Source organism: Sarcophilus harrisii, chromosome 1 (genome assembly GCF_902635505.1).
Source record: "Sarcophilus harrisii chromosome 1, mSarHar1.11, whole genome shotgun sequence".
Lineage (NCBI taxonomy): Eukaryota > Metazoa > Chordata > Mammalia > Dasyuromorphia > Dasyuridae > Sarcophilus > Sarcophilus harrisii.
This window is the reverse complement of record NC_045426.1, coordinates 319,898,319-319,919,845: the sequence shown is the minus strand read 5'-3', so window position 1 is coordinate 319,919,845 and position 21,527 is coordinate 319,898,319. Positions and strand designations below refer to the sequence as shown.

General features: G+C 32.2%; 1 protein-coding gene across 5 annotated transcripts in view; it reads right to left on the bottom strand.

Moving 5' to 3' along the window:
- Positions 1-408: 408 nt before the first annotated feature.
- The window catches only part of GKAP1 (G kinase anchoring protein 1), a 63,294-nt gene continuing 42,175 nt past the window's right edge, over positions 409-21,527 (bottom strand). Inside the window, exons 7-13 of one of the 5 annotated variants that reach the window (XM_003761813.4) lie at positions 21,275-21,297; positions 15,193-15,345; positions 9,638-9,739; positions 6,814-6,877; positions 5,517-5,587; positions 4,591-4,668; positions 409-2,124 (exon numbers count right to left, since the gene is read on the bottom strand). In XM_003761813.4, the coding sequence (XP_003761861.1) occupies positions 2,077-2,124; positions 4,591-4,668; positions 5,517-5,587; positions 6,814-6,877; positions 9,638-9,739; positions 15,193-15,345; positions 21,275-21,297 (539 nt within the window). In that variant the 3' untranslated portion in view covers positions 409-2,076. Of the gene's footprint in view, positions 2,125-2,198; positions 3,234-4,590; positions 4,669-5,516; positions 5,588-6,813; positions 6,878-9,637; positions 9,740-15,192; positions 15,346-21,274; positions 21,298-21,527 lie in introns of those variants that run through there. The other 4 variants (XM_031945473.1, XM_031945472.1, XM_012543064.3 and 1 more) reach the window with 4 other exon arrangements.

The window sequence follows — 21,527 nt, the reverse complement described above, 5'->3', positions numbered from 1 at the left end:
ACACTTTCAATTTGGTATGTCCCAAATTGGATTCCTCTTTTTTCCTCTAGTTCACCTGACTTATTAATAGCATTATGATTTCCCCAGGAACCCATCTGTAGTATCTCAACTCATCTCTGACATCTAAATCAACTGCTAAGTACTATGAACTCTATCTTCATATCTCTCCCATTCATCTTCTCTCCATTTCCCATTACCTCCAACCTTGTCCGGTCATTTTCTTTTTCCTTTACTACTATCATTAACCATTCTAATGCACAGCTCTAATACTGTCTTCTACTGCTTCACAAAGTTCAATGTCATTAAACTGAGAGTCAAAATCTTTCACAACCTGAATCCAAGTCTTTAAACCTTATTTTCCTGCTACTTGCTTCATATTTACAGTACTTTAGTTAAACCAGTTTTCCATGGTGCATATCCTTACCCATGTGCTTTTTTTTTTTTTTCTGCTCCTGAGGCCTTAAGTCTCTTCCAGTTTATGATTCTCCCTTCAAGGTTTAGTTTAAATTACTCTTTCCCATGCAACTTTGTCTAATCCAAAGGATCAACCAAAAATTGATTCTTCTCTCCTGTGAACTGTCAACATTTTGCAACTCAACTCATTTTAACACCATTTCTGTGCATGTCTTGTGTACATTATTTCCTACCTATTATAACATAAAATTTGAGGATGCTAAAAAAGAATTGTAAGATTGTTCACTGGAATTGCAACCCAAGCTTTTCTTGTTAAAATCTGAGAATGCTAAAAAAGAATTGTGAGATTGTTCACTGTAATTGCAACCCAAGCTTTTCTTGTTGTTCTGATGGTCCAATCTTATTCATGTTGATATTAACACTAGACACCCAATTTTGTTATAGGTTGCATTGTAATATAGGTTATTTCTGAATACCACTGCATTTTGCCAGTTAGTAAGACCAAATTGCTGCACACTACTTAATAGATCTGTTTTCCTTTTTATTATGTTTCCATTTAACTTTACCTTTATACAAGTTCCATTAGGGAAGTAACCCAACGTTTCTTATTTTAACTTGTAAAATCTACAAGACAAGGGGGCTAGACTAAGATGGTTGCTTAAGACCTAGGATTATGATCTTTTATGTCATTTGTATTTGTCCTCTTATTGTATTTTGCAAAATAGGTTCATATGCCAAATTAAATAGAACTCCTGAATTTGACAGATGACTTAACATTTCTGGTTTAGCCTACTCTGATACATATATATGTAGTTATGTTTATAATATATATTTAGACAACATGGATAGAGAGCCAGGAAGACCTAAATTCAAGTCTTGCTTTTTATGCACACTAGTTGTTTTATTTTGGGAAAGTCATTTAACCTCTCAAGGTTTTAAATGATTTTTAGGATTTAGTTGTTGAGAACATGATGAGGTGCAATAACAATTTTCTTATCTGGGAGTTCTCTAGACCAATGAAATCACAGATCCAGGCCCATCTGTGTCCCTCTATCTACATCAGATATCTTTTACTTAGCAAAGGCTAAGTAAAAGGCTAATGCCTTTGAAGGGCATGAATAAATCTGTCTCACTATGAGTCATACTATATAATGGCATTCCACTGTACTAAATTAATTTAAAAGAACTAAAAAAAATCAAGCAGATAAACAGCAGCAATTATAGCTTTGGTCTAATGTAGTTTATCTTGATAAATACTAAGCTAATACTTCCACACATTTCTGGGACTTAAAAAAAAAAAATCAAACATACAAATGGAAGAGTAAATTTTATTGACTGATGAAAAACTAAAGTGATGAGCATGGACAGCAAACAGTAATGATTCACTGAGTTTTTCTACTTTCCTACTTTTCACTTTAAACCAACAGAAAAATGAAATAGTTTTTAGTTGGTTAATCAATTAGTCATTTTAGGTTTCTTTTCCCCAACAAAAACTGCATAGTTCAGCAGTTGTAGAGCATTAAATATATACATTTTTTTTCCAAAACCCTGAAAAGTTTGTGTGTGTGTGTGTATGTGTGTTATGTATGTGGGTAAGTAGTGCGTGTGTGTGTGTGTGTGTGTGTGTGTGTGTGTTTGTACTGATCTCAACGGCTAATGTGATCACCTACACTGGTCAGACTCGGAGTTTCTTTTCCCTTTTCTGCCACCCTGTAAAGAAAAATAAAGGAAATTATTTAAGAATTTTCTTCTACAAGCATTTTAATTTTAAGAATCATGATTAAGGAAAATTTCTGATCTGAGGAAAAGTAGCTTTTTTGAATTCACTTTATATTTGAGCTTGTATACCTTTTCTATGAAAAAATTTAGTTGAATATTTTCAAAGGTGAAAGTGGCTTTTGGGACAGTTTATTTAACTTGAACCATGCTAGCTTAATAGGTTCTATGCTTTCATAACTACCATATTATTTTCAAAGGGGAAGTTTTTTCTCTTCTACAACATCAAATTAAAAAAAAAAATTTAAACAATACACCCACACTTAATCCCTTACAGAGCCAAATCTTTATCAAACTGGATTTAGGCAAAAGAAAAACTCTTAAACTGGTCTAAAAATGCCATGAAATTATTACTTTTCAAGGGTTTTAAACAAGATCAGTTTATAGTTAAAAGATTAACTTTAAGATCGTTTAGTGCAATGTGTTTCTTAAAATGGTGGCTGTATTAAATTTTACTGAATGATGCCAATTTCAAATGTTCTATTTGTTAGAAGTGACATCTTCTATTCCTTCACTCATAAGGAATCTAAATGGCTATTTCTTTTTCTGCTGCTCTGCTGTCTATTTCCTTCTTGTCAACAACCATTCAAGAATATTTAGTAAGTATTCACTAACAATTTCCCCATAAATAATTTCTAACTAGATGAAAATCCACTAATTTTTTTTTTTTTAAAGGAAAGGTATGAAAGAGGTTGGTATGGGCCATGAGAGATGCTTAAAGTCTTTGTGGACTACAGAGGAAACATTTGGGGCCACTGATCTATGTAATGGAATCAGGGGGGAAAATGAAATCGATTTCTGCCATGAAGAAGGAAATAATGAATGCTACTACCAAAAACTAGCTCAGTGATTATTTTATGCAAACTAGGTACCACTTGCAAACTAGGTGCATGCTCATATAGCATAAAACTCTTACCTTGCTTCTCAACTGGCAACAGTTTTTCTATAAGCAGAGGCCTGGATCAAGGGCCTGTTCCAAGGCCTCCCAGGCGAAGGCAGTCCCTTCTCCCTGGGCTGGCAAACTTCAAAGCTAGGGCTGCACCCTGGGGAGCACATTGGCAGCACAATTTTCACTGGTCCTGGGTTTTCCAGGCCATGGATAGGAACCTAGCTCTAAGGTAAGAGATGGTGGACCTGCTCCAATCTCAGGTTTTACAGAGAGGATTTATATAATAGTAGTGGCTGAGGTACAAGGGCTCTTTTACCCAACTAAAAGCTACTTCTACTGATCTCAGTTGAGAAGCGGCCCATCCCATGATTTGTTTGAAAGTGTGCATTTTTTTCTTCCCAAAAGATTTCATTTGTTACTAACAGATTTTATTAATTAAAAAAAACACCCCCCACACACCACACCTATGTAACTCTCAAGTATGGGCTAAAATAAGATTTCATTCTTCCAACTTTATTCATTTTTATCCACAAACTCTTTAGATGAGGAAGTGATTGCTGGGTAATAAAATATAGATAGATTAACAATCTATAAAAGCTAAAAATAATCATTTAACTTTCATCATTACTTAAAACTTCATGTACTTCTATACTTAATATATTTCAACACCCCAAACATTTATAATTTTATTCCCTTTACTTATGCTTTTATTCCTCTACAAATCAGTAGACAAAGTTGCCATGGCTTGAAAAATTCTTCACTCCATGACCAACTCTACTGTGGTCTCTTGGAGTGTGGCTAATAGGGATTGGTCATCAGATAAAGATACACAGTCTGTTATGAGCTTCATACTCATAGTTTGGTAAAGATCTGCCAGAGCTTGTACCACTGGCATGGCCTCTGAGAACCCAAGGTGACATCTGTACCATGATTAGCAGGGCAATAGGACTTTACCTGAGGAGACATAGTACATATATCGCTATTCCAATTATTTATTTATTTTTGCAAGGCAATTTAGGGTGATTTGTCCAGAGTCACACAGCTAGGAAGAGTTAAGTATCTGAGGACAGATTTGAACTCAGGATCTCCTGACTTCAGGGTTAGTACTCTAGCTGCCCCCTGCATGTATCTTTAAAAATAAAATATTCATAGAATTCTTAATGCCATTACTGCTTCTAGTAAAATTGAAATAAAACTCTTATGTTTCTTACACTCTTAATGAGTTCCCTCAATTATTTCTACTTATGTCCACAATAGACTTAAAACATTTTAAACTTTTAATCTTACCTAGATAGCAATCAATTCTGTTAAGATACATAAGGTGAATAAAATTTAACCTTCACATGAAATTTGTTTTTTACAGATTCCTTACTTAAAATTTAAGCTATGCAATCTAACCTTTATATCTCTACAAATTTCCACATTTGTAAAATGAGGGGGTTGGAACTCAGGGTTTTTAAGGTGCTTTCAATCTCTCAATCTGTGATCCTTGTGAATAATAACAGGCTTACCTGATATTTTGTTAATTCTGCTTGTAATGCCTTCACTTTTGATCTTTCTTGCTCTAATGCAGCATGAAGCGAAGTCACCTAAAACCAAATAATCAATGAGATTAAAAAAAAAATTAACATAAAGAACATTAACAATGACTGACAAGAATGATTTTAAAACAAATATACACATACAAGTTCAATAGAAGAAAAACAACATAACTCATTTTTTAGAAGTCAATGAATGGATTCCATAATTTAAAGGATGATAGATCTAGTTTAAGTTTGGAAGGTGTCTTAAGAGGCCATCTAGTCCAGTCCCCTCATTCTATAGACAATAAAACAGGTGCAGCAAATTTTATTTTGATATTTTTAGTTTGTTAACTATTTCCTAATTGCATGTAAACATTGCTTTACATATTCTGAATTCCAAATTCCCTCCCTCCCCACCTCTTCCTTAAGAAATAAAGGAATTTGTTATAAATACATATTTATTAGCTATATGGCATAGTACTTTTTAAACCTTAACAAGAGTTGTAGCTCAAAAAATTTCTCTATAATTTTCAGGGTTGGAGTAACCAATAGTGACACAGAAGGAAATTTAACTTTGATAGAGATGTGCCAAGAGAGGAAAGCCTGATAACCCTTATCCCTAAGTAAGGAAGAGGAAAATTAAATCCACAATCATGTTGACAATCATTACACAGGCATGGAGGGACTAAAAGCCAATAGGAATTGAAACAAAATGTAGATCTTGCAGAAGGACCACCATGGTGATAGCACTCTATGGGAATGGACCAGGGGAAGCCAAACCTCAAAGGCTGCAAGGTAAACGTGGTGTTTACGACAGAGAAGACGACCCTCCCCTCAATACTCTTCTTTGACTCATGGCAAGGTCCTAGAGCAAAGTCTTATCTGTTCTATAGCTAGAATATAAATTTTCTTACCTGTAAGGTTAGCTCATTTTTGATACTTTGTGATTCATCAACTTGAAGAAGTATTTCTGCTTTATCTTTCACTGACAAAAAGGAAAAAACAGAGGAGTTTTAAAAATTGTCAAATGACGTACACCTCACAGAGTCAAGGTGAAGTTGTCTCTCAAATCCTAAAATTCAGCATTTTTCAAACTGTGTTCTAGGGACCTCTACAGGATTCCAAAGACCATTACAGAACGTCTGTGAAGTCAAAACTATTTTCCTAATAATACTAAAATATTTGCTTGTTGAAGTACTACTTCCTTTTTCAACTACTTATCTGAAACCAAATTTTCTTAAAAGATTTCAACCAAAAAAAAAAAAAAATCACAACATATTGAATATGAGAATTCAGCTGTTTTGATTAAACCAGGTATTTGCAAAAATTTGTGAGGCAATATTATTCTTTTTAATAAATTGTTTTTGTTTTAGAAAATATTTTTAAAAATGTTAAACGGGATCCTAGGATCAAAAGATATGAGAACCATTTTAAAAATCTAATTTAAAAAAGACTATCCCTTGACAATGAAATACTTAATATTTCCAATAATTTTCTTGGAAAGATCTTTTCAAGAGAGCGGTCACATTATTTTTATTATTATTCCAATTATAAAGAAGAGAAGAACATCAACAACTGACACTGAGCAGAAAAATCTTGAATTAAATCCCTATAGTATTTAACTTGGATTTTAAAAAGATGTTGAAAAGTATTCCCTATCAAAGATTATTCTTGCTTTTATTTACAAGTTTTTTTGTCTATGATTAAAAAAAAAAATCTAACAACAGTTTTCTACACGATTTTTTAAATAATTTGATGAAGATGGTAGACAATGATAATTATTATTATTATTATTTTTTTTGTCTGAGACCAGATTTGAACTCAGGTGCTCCTGACGTCAGGGCTGGTGCCCTATTCACTGCACTACCTAGTGTACCCATGATAATTATCTTGAGGAATTCTCTTCATTTATGTAAGAATACTTTATGAAATGAGTAACAGGATTCATTTTATGATCTTTCCACATCTCAAGAGTTTACAAAAACAAGAAAAGTCAACAAAAAACATCCTTCATTTGATCGAAAGAACTCCTTAAATCTCTTCATAGTGTTAAGTGTCTGAGACCAAATTTGAACTCAGGCCCTCCTGATTCCAGGACTGGTGCTCTCTCCACCTTCACCATCTAGCTACCCCTATAAATTATATTTTTAAAATATGAAATATCCCAAATATAACTTATAAATCTAGAAATCATAAAAATAAATTACTTACTTTCACCTTCTTGTAACATTTTCAATAACTGAGCATTTCTTGCTTTTACTTCTTTATATTTTGCCTAATTGATCAAAGAGAACAAGATTGCTTAGTTATAATACATGATGTGAATCAAATCATAGCAACTAGTGAGCTAAAAATTCGAGGTACCCTCATGAACAAAAAAATACAGGTATTATTAATATTACAAATGATTCAAAATTAAGGCTAACAGGATGAAAGCAAAGGAAAGAAGTTAACACAATAGAAATTTTCCTTAAGGGATTTTCATTCTTCTCAAAAAGAAACAAAGACAACAAAATAATTTATTTGAAATATTATTTCAGATACACAGACCATAGTAATTATCCAGTTATTTCAATACTTGAATTGGTTCAAAAGTTAGCTATGTAATTAACATGCAAAGCAATTTACTGAAATAGGCCTCGGACTTCCTTTTAAATTTCTAGTGTCTTCTTTCACTCTTAATAATTATACACATATACATGTTAATTTCTGAACATAAAATGTTGAAAATATTTCTTCAAATTACTGTCCATACCAAATGGACTTCACATTTTGTCTTAGATGAGAAACTTAAGTTTCTGTTACAGGTCCTACTAATAAGAATAAGGATAGAGATTACTAATAAATTTAGGCATTTAAAAATTTTTTCAAACCTCTTAAGATTATTGTATAAGACATTTCTTTTTCCCTTAACACATATTGAAAGGCACACAGGTTATGTGATTAATATATGAAACAAAAATTAAAGTTCTCTCTTTGATCAATTAATTAGTTAATAACATATAATGAAATAAGAGATATAAATCACTGCAAAGGATCTGGCACCATGACAGATAGAAATAATTATAATAAAAGATAGCATTTACATACATTTTAAAATTTGCAAAATGCCTTATTACACATTATCTCATTTGACATTTACTACCAACAAACCCTATGAGATACATAACATTGCTGGTATTATTACTATTTTATAGATGAGGAAAATGAGGTTCAGAAAATTTGAATGATTTGGTAAAAAATGGCAGTATCAGAGACAGAATTTGAACCTAAACCTAAGTCTTCTTGGCTCCACTTCCAGAATTCTATGAATTATGCCTTATTGTAAAGAGCTGTACTAGATCAGCAGTTCTTAACATGAGGTCTATTAATTACTTTTGAACACTTCAATAACTGTATTCAATTGCCTTTTTTTGGGGGGGTGGGGATGAACCAGGCAATTGAGGTTAAGTGACTTGCCCAAGATCACACAGCTAGAAAGTGCTACGTGTCTGAAGCCAGTTTTGAACTCAAGTTCTCCTGACTCTAGGTCTGGTGCTCTATTCACTGCACCACTTAGCTGCCCCTCAATAACTCTATTTCAACAAAAAAAAGTTTCCTTTGTAATCCTATATTTTAAGCACTTTTTTAAAAACACTGTTCTGAGATATCCATTGGCTTCATCAGACTACTAAATGAGTTCAAATGTCCCTTTCAATAAAAAAATCTACAAAATCTAAGTGATCAAGAAGCATTACAGCTATAATACAAAGTACATAATTTATAGATGATCAGGTAAATGCAAAAGGCTAAATGAGAAAGATGATGCAAGATCACGGGAAATTTCATCAAAGATGTGAATATACATGAATATACAAAACAAATTTGATGATGACCATATTAGAGAGCTACAACAGGTAGGATATTTTAGTTTAAGGAAAGAATTGTCATCATTTGGGTCTCCTTAGTGTAGGAGTTCTTAATTTGGGGTCCAAAGACAGATTTCATGGGGTTTGTGGGATCAAATGGAAAAAAATACATACATATTTTAATATATTTGATTCCATTCTAATTCTGTATATTTTGTTTTAAGCAGTTAAAATATTTTATTCTGGGAAAGGCTCCACAAGTTCCACTAGATTGCCAAAGAGATCCATGAAAGAATAAAGGTTAAGGACCTTTTTCTTAAAAAAGTAAGGTTAAAAAAAAAATCTATGCATGGGGTAGAAGCAAATCAGTTAATCAATAAGCACTTTATGGGGATAAAAGGAAAGGCAAAAGCATGGCCCTTATCTTCAAGATGTTAATTCTAATGGGGGAGAGACAGCATACAAATAACTATGTACATATAAAATTTATTCAGAATATATAGCAAGTAATTTCAGAAGAAAGGTACTAAAAGAATTGGGGAAGGACTCCTGAAGAAGGTAGGGTTTGAATTCTTCTTGAAGGAAGACAAGGAATTGAGGTATCACAAGTGTGGAGAAAGGACATTTTACCCCCAAGGAGTGTTATAAGTTGGCCTGTCTAGCTAAAGTGCAATGTGACTGGAAAAGTAGGAAGAGTCAAGTTGTAAAGGACTTTAAAAGTGAAATAAGATTTTATATTTGATCCAAATGTTAGTTTTATAGCAAGCATCAGCATGATTACCATTCAGATATATCACTGATTATCGTTTTTAAAACTCATGTAATGATAGAGCTAAGAAAAAGGATACCACTACCAATCAAAAATTCTTATAATTGGGCAGCTAGGTGGTGCTGGATAGAGCACCAGCCCTAAAGTCAGGAGGACCTGAGTTCAAATCTGATCTCAAATACTTAACACTTCCTAGCTGTGTGACCCTGGGCAAGTCACTTAATCCTAATTGCCTCGGCAAATAGAGAGAGAGAGAGAGAGAGAGAGAGAGTGAGAGAGAGAGAGAGAGAGAGAGAGAGAGAGAGAGAGAGAGAGAGAGAAAAGAAGAGAAAAATTATTGTAATTACCTATAATGAGGAAAAATTTAGAACCAAAAAAGACAATACATTTCACCTTGAAATGGTAACTAAACACAAACCTCCCACTGAGTGATGTTGTTTTTCAATTTCTGAATTTCAGCATCTTTCCTTTCAAGTTCCAATTTTAGTCTTTCAGTTCTTCCATCTTTCAAGTATACCTCCTAAAACAAACACACAAATAAAATCCATTGCTTTAGAAGTAAAATTTTCTCAACATGCTTTGTTTCCAAAAGTCCTTTTGGTAAGTAAAGTTTAGCTAAAAATGAAAGCCTTACTTTTTATTTTTCAAAAGTAAATTCAAGTTCCTATACTCCCATTTCCAGAGGTTTCCCTCTTACTCAGTTAATAATTAATAACTACTTATAATCTAAATTAAAATTTTGTCATCAACCTAAAACTTTCAGTATTATCACATAACAAAAGCATGTCTTTGAAATATTTACAGGTCCCTAAAATAATTACATTAGAATAGTACAAGCATAACTACGACAAACTTCACTTTAAAAAATTCTCTTTGCTCTTCAACCTTAAGAGCATATTCAATACAACTTAAAACCAGAATAGTAGCAAAACAAAGTGTCGGGATTTAGATATTATTTCTACAGAAAATGGCTTAGGAATATACAAAAAAAATTTCATAAACAACATCCTGAAAAATTATTGTCTTACTCTTCTCATAGGTTTTATTCTTTAATGCATCATAAACAGTTAGGAATCGACGTCTTTACTTCATTTCAGCATAATGAATCACTGATCACATTTACATGGATACTCCTTTTATCAATCCAGATAATAATCCATCTAATAATTATCTTCTACAGAGTTACAAGTGACTCTCATTCATAATCCATGTTTCACAGATGATTTGCTAGTTTGCAGGCTAGGTCTCTTCTATTTCAGATTACTGCAGCACTCAAGCATTTCCTTAGCCTTGTAATTCTTGTTCTTATCATACATCAATGACCTTATTATGCTACTTCTAAGACTTACAGAATCACTGGAAATATATCATAGTCTACATCTACCTAATATGGCTCTCCATGTTTCCTGAAACTTCTGAGTTTTCAGAGACTGGTTTCCTATGATTCACAATCATCAGCAGAGGAATATTTGTGTTAAGTAGATGGGTCTTTGCACCAGGGAACAGCTTGGAAACATTGAAAGCACTGAAAAATATCCCAAGTATATAACCAACCAGTCCATTCTCTTCCTGAAATTCAAATTCTGGATACTATTTTCCATGATTTTTCCATTCTTTTGATATTCTTCCCACCCATTGAGATGTCTTATAAAATGATTCCTCAGTGTTTCAAACATTATGTCACCTCCAGCACAAATTTCCATGATGTGTGTGTATATATAAATATATATATATATATATATATCATCTTTATGGTTTGTTTAATCTTCTGACTTCAGGTGCTATTTTAACTTCCTTGTGTAGCATATCAGAGACCAAAGTGTTAAGAATCCAAATATATTAGTTTCATTGCCATTGACGATGAAAATAAATTCTTATAGGAAATAGTGACCTCTGTTCAATTTTCCATTTCATGCTGTCTTCATTCCAGTTTACTATATGAATACTTTTGGGATGATGTGGCTCAGTTAGATCTCAAACCCAAACTTTCTATAGACTTTTTCTTACACAAGTCTATAGAAAAGTATTTAAAATCATGCTCACCTGGATCTTTTAAACTTTCTCTTGCCATTTCTTCTGTCTTCAGCTTCATATCCAATTTAAAGATATTTTTGAATGTGCAACAAGAAATATGCTGTCTACTCTCCATTCTGTCCAAACTAAAGTCAGAAAACCTTTCACTCATGTACTGTTTGGTATACTCTAGAAAAAGCAAGGAAAACAACTCTGCAAAGTATTACTATTTGTCTGAAGAAATCCCAAAAATGATGTGATGAGTAAATGGTCTTCATTCACCAAACTTCTAAAAATCCTAAATTCAACTTTTCTGTTTCCTATAAAATACTTTAAAAAGAATCTATGGAGCAAAAACATAGTGAGATGTTTTAAAGTATGATACCATTAACATATAACATAAAATTACTCAATGCTGAATTTAGATGCCAGTGATTTTCCTTATACCTGACCACAAAACAAAGTAGGAGAAGTTCAACATAAATTAAATAGATTTGTTAATATCTGCAAAGGTTAAAAACTCCACAGAGAAATACAAATTGTCTATGAACAATTTGTATCTAAACATTCTTAATCAGAATCCTACTTATTGCTACTCAAATGTAGAGTTAGAAGGGACAGTTTACATTCATTTTTGAATCCTAAATCTTACCCAACATGAGAAAACAGAGGCATAAGGATATAAAATTATTTGCACAAGGTCATTCAGGTAGTCAGAGGCACAACTAATATCACAATGTAATTCTTCCAATACCACACCATCCTTCTTTGATAGCACAATGCTACCTATTAAGTTCTTACATGTCAAAGCTTATTATCCTCATGAAAGATTTTTTTAAACCACTGTCATTATAATCTACTATGAGTACGATTTTGGATGAATCCTTTTAATTCCCCAGACTTCGTTTTCCTTCTCTGTAAAAATGAAGGGGGTACATTTTGATTACTTATTAAGTTTCTTTTTTGAATTCCTATGGCTATGATTTCTGTTTGATGCAGATTTTACTATTCTAAAATTTTGAATCTCTAGTGTTAAGACTGTATTCTTCTTTTACTTAACTTATTATTTTACTATGGTTACTTAAAAAGTATCCAGCATTTTTTTTTGCCTCTTCTGACATTTTGTTGGAAAGTACAGAATCAATTTACATGGTTTTGACCTCAAAAGGAAAAACAATATACTTTTCTGACTTTATTTTGACATTCAGCACTTTTCAGGATCCAATTATTTTGTCAATATGAGCTCTTCCTCCATCAATGCAAAATAAATACAACTCTTCAACACTAAGATAGGTAATTTTAGGGGCTTTGACTCCAAAAATTACTTTTAAAAATTTGACCAAAAAAGTCAACTTAGGCTAATTCTCAGACAATAGCTAGGCAATCTCTTCAACTCATATAGTATCCTAGAGTTCTAGGATTTTTTTCAAGGAATTGAAATCAAGTCATATGGCTTATAGTTTGAAGATTTTATTGTCTTTTTATTTGCAACACTATTTGTCATTCTCCACACTTTTTGCTTGAGGCCCTAAACTAGGATGATCTGACTTCTAACTCTAATAATCTAATTCTAACCTAATACTTTTTTTTCACATTTTCTTTTATTATTATTATTATTATTATAGCTTTTTATTGATAAAACATGCATGAATAATTTTTCAACATTGACCCTTGCAAAAACCTCTGTTCCAACGTTTCCCCCCCTTCCCTCCACTGCCTTTCCTAGAGGACAGGCAGTCCTATATGTGTTAAACATGTCTAACCAACTCTTGGATTTCCAGTTGTACCTCATCTGGCCCATATGTTTTCTGAAACAGCTTTAAACGAAACAACATTTTGCAAATTATATTGTATTTGAAATATACCAAGAAAACTTGTTATTCAAAGGAATTTGAAAATAAAATTTTTAAAAAGAGAAAAGCAATGCCTAATTAATCTGTCTTGAAATTTGGATGTCAACATACTGTACTGGATGTTTAAAATGGAATTCATCTACATTTCACATTTTCAACTTCCACAGTTCCCAAGAATAAAAGCATTGCTTCACAAATATGTATTTAAATCAACTTTTTTTTTTTAAAAGAAAGTTCTTACAACATATTTACCTGTTAACCATATGTAAGGTTAATCATACGTTAACTTGGTTAACAGGTTAACTTTTGTTCTGGTATCATCATCAAAGAGAGGAGATGAACTTGCCTTGTTTTGGGTACCAATTAATCACAGTGAAATTCAACAGGGAAAAACAGCAAGTCTTTTATTTGGTTTTACAAAATCAAATTCATAAATACAAGAAAGGAGAGATGTATTTGAAGAATATCTTGGGGTCTTACAAACTCAATCATATCACTGAATATAATGTAGGAATTAAAAACAGAAAAGAACTATTTAGCTTTCAAGAATAAGGATATAACAACTCCTTTATACTATCTTAGTCATATGACTTAAGTAGCATTCAGCTCTGGATGATAATGTTTTAATGAGGACACTAAAGAGCTAGAGCAGAAGAGGAGATCAATTACAAGAATTGGCAATGGTGTATCTAGAGAAGACTGAGGAAGCATGAGAGTAGTGTTAAAATATTTTATGGACTATAATGTTGAAGACAGATGAGAATGATTCTAATGGCAAAACCAGAAATAATGAGTAAAAATTGCAAAGGGGCAAATTTTGGCTTGATGTCATCATGAAAACTTTCCAACAATAAGAGCTATCTAAAAGTAAAATTTATTACCCATGATGAGAAGTGAGTTTCCCCTCACTGGATGTCCTCATGCAAAGACTGGGTTAATTTTTTGATTATGAAAATAGCAAGGAATTTTTTCAGGTATAGGTTGGACTTGATGGCAATTGAAGACAGAAACCTGGACTATTCTAATACTTAAGACATTGTGCAAAAAAAGACTCCCCTGGAAAAGAATTGTCTCAATTGTTTATGGGTTTCTTGTAGGTTCTACATCTTCTATAAGATTAAATAAAGCCTGTCCTGTATCCAATAATTGGTTACATGAGTGCTCACAGAAGAACTTCTCTCTTTTTGTATACAAATTACTAGCACTCGGTCAATAAAAGTCAATATAAAAATATGCTATTATAGTATTAGATTTCTTTTTTGAATTCCTATGGCTATGATTTTGTTTGATGCAGATTTTACTATTCTAAAATTTTTATTATTATATACACAATAGATTCTTATTAACTAATGCTAGGAATATTTTCTATTGAATTTACAAATCAGCTTAGTTAGAAACTTTTAAATTTTATAATTGCTCAGTAGAAAGAAAATGAATGTAATGGAACAAAGTAGCAATACAAAGACCCCAACAATTTCGTAACTCAATGAATTATAATTAGCCCCATTCTTAACCTTAATTTATCACTATCTTCACAACCTCTCAGGCAGTTCCACCTGCACACAAATTCCACACAAATGAATTCCTAATAGCTGAGGAGTCCACTTATTCAAGATCTTCTCCTTTCATCCATCAATTCCTTCAGCCCAAACTTTATTCATTTCTGCAAAGATTTTCATGGAAGCAAACATAACTAACATTAATAGTTAAAAGACTTAGCTATCTGATCCTCAATACAACACCATGATATAGGGTAGTGAAAAACATTGTTATTCCCAAATTAAAGATGAGGAAAATGAGAAACAGGGAGTCAAATGAATTGTCAAAGGTCAAAAAGCTACAAGTTAACAAAGCTGGAATCTAGGTATGCTGTGTTCTGGAATTCAGGGTACATGTTTCAAGTAAATAATACTTCAAAATAAAAGTATATTTTATATAATTTATATAAATTCAGCCCCATTACATAAGGGGGCTGAAGCAGCTACATTTTTTTTACTCTATATAAAGTTATAACTGAATGCCATTGATTATATCTAGAAAATATACATTTTAATTTCAGTACTAAAATGTTCATTGTGCTTTTAAGAGAATTTCCTACTTTACATGCCTGGCTGTGTTCATGGGCTGTACAATTATCTGTTCCGTTATATTCTGTTTGCTGTTCTCTTCTCTTTTCTCTAATAAGAATTTTATGAACATCATCTTCCAGTCTATTGAAGAATCCTCCATCATGTGATAAAGTCTGGGAAGAACTCAATTCCTGCCAAAATGAATTGTGATTTACTATCATTCCACACATAAAGGTCAAAGTAATAGAACTACCCACCCACCAAAAGTAGGGCAGAAAATGAAAAGCATAATGATACAAAATACAAAATTATTTCCCGACTTCTTCCCTTTCCTTTCTTGTACCTCCCTCCAGAAGGGAAAAAGAAGAGGTACAAAATGCCCATTCAGGAAAAAGCAGAGAGAAAACAAAATGGCTATACAACTATCTACTGTAATTGTTTTTGAAAGCCAAATACCTCAGTCTTTTAGATATTATTTAAAAAGTTTGATGTCTTTAATGCATAAACAAAATGGATAGTTAAGGAAAAATTTCCAAGTATTTTCCCAACTAGGCACTGCTAGAAGTTTTATCTTAGTTATAGGCAAATTTCATTTCTTCCCCTAACTTCCTGTTGTGGAGACAGAAAGGTAAGAAAAAACTAAGTGCCAAGTCACTTTCATTCCCCGAAGTTACACTTAATTCCCATGTTTTCAAATAAGGCTGAATCAGCACCAAAGGTTTCCCCCAGTCTTTGATAAGCTTTTTTCATTCATGACTGAGTTAACAGTCTAAAGCACTAAAGTTCTTCCTCAGTTGGTAAAGGCAACTGTTTAGCCGTATGGCATTTCAAACTTCAAAAGGCCTATTATTTCAGTGGAGAAATTATTACACTATTAGCAGAGTACTTACTCCTTCATTCCTTAGTTTGACATTTAAAATCCTTTACGTTCTGGCCCCTCCCTATTTGCTGGAGCAAGGTTTTACTGACATTACTACCTACCTTTCCATATATTCTCAGAGCATACCAGCTCTCCCATCTTTGTGCATTTGTACCAGGTTGCCCCATTTCTAAAATATATAACTTTGTCTCACACCTCTGTCTCTCAGAACTTTAACCCTTGGACATACACACAAAATGTCTTTTGACCCCAAGACATACATTATCAAACATTATATAGCTTGACTACACTTATTTGTTACAAATAAAAACTCTTTTTGTGGGGGATGGTGAATTAGTAGGTAGTTACAGAGATTCAAAAAAATATATAGGGAAGAACATCAACAAAACATTAGAATTACATATATATATATATATATATATATATATATATATATATATATATATATGATGTATGTTCACCCTTTACCTGCCCACTCCCCAAACTTTCCATTAGAAGTTCCCATTAGAAAAAAATAAAATTAAAAAAAAAAAAAGAAGTTCCCATTAGAAATCCAAGGATTATTTTCACTTTTTCTTTGCACTCCCAGTACTTAGTACATAGTAGGTACTATGATTCCAGTAATTTCATGAGTTGCTGCACCCCAAAACTAAATCTACTAAAACTTGGTAGTAACAGTAAATGTTTCAGAGAATTCATTAAGATAATTTAGTATTTGAATTAAGTTTTTAAAAAAACAAATTTCCAAAAACATACTATAATAAATATCATTTTAAAGGACTAAAGACAAAATTCCAGTTCTACAAATATTGCTGTGCTCCATCCATCTCAATTCCATCACAAGAACTAACTTAGAACACTAATGAATTTTACTCAATACAATTTTCTCAGTAGAGGACAAATCATTTGAAAAACAATATAGGTCAGTTCACTAATCTTATTTTTCCTATGTATTTATTCATTTTGACTACAATGAATAAAACAATGAAAATTACCTTAAAGAAGCAATTCAAATTATGTTCTAATATTCTTCTAATGATGTTAGAACAAGGACAATGCTATATTTGTGGGGAAAGGATGCTGATAAAATTCAAAAGCTCTCTTCTGCCCACTTTGCCTACTGTGGTAATTCATTACCTGAAGCAACTGCTTGCTTCACATGGACCTAAATCAAAGACTGGCAGCACTCTGCTGCTGCTTTTAAGAAGCTTATATTCTACTTGGAGAGAATTATTCACAAAACTGTAGTAAATAAAAAACAACACATGCTTACTCAATGGCATGGCAGCTGTAGCCCCATGTAGTTTGTGTACATTCCTACAGATATATTTCTTTCTTCAAGAAAGGCTTTGTGTCCTCTCTCTCTTCTCTATAGGATCTCTTAATTTTGCTACCACCTTTTCTTCTATCTAAATTTTTCTATCCACTATCTGAAACATCCTATCTTCTCTACAACCTTCCTTTACTCTCCTAGCAATTATATCTTGTTAGCTTCTTATGCAGTACTTTTATGTTTTTTAAGCACCTATGTAAACCAGTTATTTTTTGACTCATATATACTTAACTTCTAAAAACTCCAAGGACAGGAAGTCCCTATTCCTACTTTAGCACTACAATCTTTCTTTTTCTCTCATGTTCAGTAAATATCTGATGAACTGAATAGTAATCTTCTAAATTTTCTTAAATTTTTTACTGTTCTCTCTAGAAGGAAACTGACAGGTATTTATAAAATAAACTAAAATTACACTAAGTTTTAAAAAGCTAAAAAACAAAAAACAAAAACCTTTTAAAAGTCTTTAATCAAATGTTATATAGCCCTATGCCTGATCTTTCTTATCTCCTTTTCCATGGACTCTTTTTGGTTCTTGTTCCTTAAGTTACCCTAATCCATACCTTCAACATACCTCTTTATAGCCTTTTCTATGTTCTTTCTACACACAGACACACACACACACAAGACACACACAGACACACACACACAAGACACACACAGACACACACACCCCATTGTCCTCACAAGCAGAATTTAGAGGCCCCAATTTATACTAATTGTACTAATAATATCAGCTGAAAAAAGAGATCAAATAACTATTTCATTTAAGGGGAAAAACCCCAGACTGTCCTATCCATCTAATCCATCTTTCAACAAGGAAGAAAATCCTATTAGATCATTCCTTGTACAAGAAGTTCAAAGGAGAGAGGCATTAATAAGTTTTGAGAAGTTTTCTCAGAAGAGGCTGAACTTCAAGGAAAGGAAAAAAACATTAGATAGGTGAAGAAGGGGGAGAAAAGGGACACTCCAAAGAAATAAAACAATAAAAATAAAGGCAGATCAGAATAGAGGGACTAACTTGCTTGATAAGAAAGGTTTAAGGAAAAGTTGTAATACTGGGAAATACACTTATTAGTTATGGCAATAATAGATTATGAGCAGTAAGAAAAATAAGATAAATAAGTAACAGAGAAGTTCCTATTTGATGCATTGGTCAAAAAGAAGCTATTGAAAGTTTCCAAGCAGCAAAATGACATGGTAAAAAAAAAAAAAATGCTCAAAGAAAAATTGGCAGAAATTTATAGGAGGAACTAGATGAACACCTAGAGTTATATAAACATCAATGAAGTAGCTATTTTCATAATATAAACTGGGGTAATAAAGCATAATAACATTCAATATTAGGACATAAATCAGTATTATCTCTTTGTTAGAACCACATGCAATTACAGAATAGTTTTGATAAATTTCTAAAGAAATGGCTTAACCTATATGGATATTTAAACATTAAAGTCCTAGAGAATTAAGAACTTCAACCATAACAATAACTTGATGGGATATTTGCAAAAATATAAGTTTTCCTTTGACTAATTTTCTAGTGTTGTACAAGAGAATTAAAGGTAAATTTTCAAAAGTACAAAGTTTCTTCAACTACATTGCTCATATTTCAGTTGTCAGACTCTTTGTGATCCTAATTTAAGATTTTCTTGGCAAACATACTAGCAGTGTTCGCCATTTCCTCCAGTTCCTTATAGAGATGAAATTGAAGCAAACAGAGTTGTGTCTTGTTTTGGGTCGTTCAGTTAATCTCTAAGGCCAGATTTGAACTCAGGAAATAAATGAATCTTACTATCTATCTTACTATCTCCAAGGTCAATGTTCTATCCACTGAACCATTTAGCTGCCTCCTCAGCCATATGAGCATTCTCAAAGAAGTACTTTTTTATTACCTACTTTAACAGCCCACTTTAATTCTGTTCAAACACATTCAACTAATAATTATTTTGGAAGATATAGTTATACAAATTGTAAAAGTTTCAAAATAGGTTAAATAATAATCTAATCCACATATACAAAAAATTTTTCATCTCCAAAAAAGGATCAACCCTAAAAGTGATTATTTTAAGTTGCACTTAGGTAACTATGATAAGTAATAATAGCTCATTAAGAATTATGTATAACTTTATTTAAGCCATAAAAATTATGATAAGCTAAAAAGGCAAATTATGCTTTAAATTTTGGATGTTCTTTTATAACATGTTTTATAGTAATGACACATAACTGTGAAGTGTTTTTATAGTCATCATTTATAGTTTTCATCCTTGGCCTAATAAAGTCAAGAAAAAAAAATTTAGAAATGAAAAATATATATTCTAGACAGTAACCAAAGTGCAATAAAAACAAATTAATTCAATATTTGAGCTGATGGTGGGGATAATGATAATGATAAAGACTGTTTGCTGGTAATATTACACAGACATAGAAAAACAGACACTCTCAGTCTCCCGGAAAAGAATTCAGAAGATGACTAGTATTTTGTCAGTAGTGAAAGTTATTTAAAATTTCTCAAACACAGAGGGAACTGAGTCAAATTTATAAAAAAATAAAAGCAATGACACAATTGATAAATGATCCAAAAATCTGATCTGTGCCCAAAGGGCTATGAATTCATGCATTTCCTTTGACCTAACACCATCACTACTTGGCATGAATACCAAAAGATATTTGGAAAATAAAAGGAAAATGACCTATTATATACAAAAAATTTTCATAGTGACTCTCTTTTCAGGACTAAAAAAATGAAAACTGAGGGGATGCCCATCAATTGGGGAATAGCTCAATAAACTGTGGTGCACGTTTATAATGGAATATTATTGTTCTGCAGGAAATGATGGACAGGATGTGCTCAAGGCGAAAAAAAAAAAACAAAAAACCTGGAAAGTATTCCTGAACTCAAGCAAAGAGAAATGCAGTGTATCCAAAGTAATAGCAATGTTCTGGGATGACCAGCAATGAATGACATTTTCAGTAGTATAATCATCCATCATGACTGTTCTGAAGGACTTCTATCCATCTATTCATCCCCAAAGAAGAAACTGATGGTGTCTGAATACAAACTGAAGCATTCTCTCTCTCTTTTTTTTTACTTAATTTTTTTGAGGGTTTTTATTTTCATTAGGGCAGAAGATCTATGTTCACACATACATACATACATATACATACACACACACACACACACACACACACGCACAAACTTGACTTTTAAATGGAAATGTTTTGCATAACTTCACAAGAGATTTCTTAATTGTGGGTGGGGGGTTAAGAGAGAGAACCGAGAGCTCAAAACTTTTAGAAACAAACAAACAAAAAGTTGTTTTGAATGTTTAAACTGGGGAAAATATTAACTAAATAAAGAATAATTTAAGAAGCCAGTTATTTAAATAAAGCAACTCTCATTTAAAAGCATGAGCACACTTTCCAGCAGTAATATCCTCCAATCCTCCTAAGTCTGTAGAAGCAATAGGGAAAAAACAAATCTCTCTTTGGAATAGAAAATTATGTCAATCTGAAATGGTGGAGGTTTGTACCAACCTCTAGTGGTAAAAAGATATAAATCATACTGACTTTATAACTTCCAAAATTTCCTTTCAAACATACATTTCACTTCCAGAAAATTTCACTTCCATGGAGACCTGTACAGAATTTAGCATTTTCCTATCCTAGGCACCTTGGATACTGAAGTTTGAGCTTAAGTGTACGGTATGTACTAATGAAACAAAAAAGCCTGCTATCAGATAGTACTTTAAATTAATATGCATTTTCATATTTAACTCTTCAAAGCTGTTGCTAGTTTTATTCAAGATAGCACTATGATTTAATGAATGATTACATGTGATAATATTACAAAATTATCTATTACAAGTAAAAAAAAAAGTACTTCCTGTGACAAAGGCTAGTTAAGACTTACCTCAGTTTTTTTACTAAGGTGATCTGTAAAAGAAAAGAAAAAAGATAATTCCCTAAATAAAATGGAAACATTTACAATTTAAACATTAAATGACTTCCAAATTAGAGAGAAATTAAAATCACATACTTTTTTATCAGCAAAAGTGAATTTCCTACCTATTTAGAGGTATCACCAAAGATATCTAGAGAGATACTAAAGTTCTGCATTTTAACAGTCTGCTCTCTGAATATATTTTTATCTAATCATTTCAATT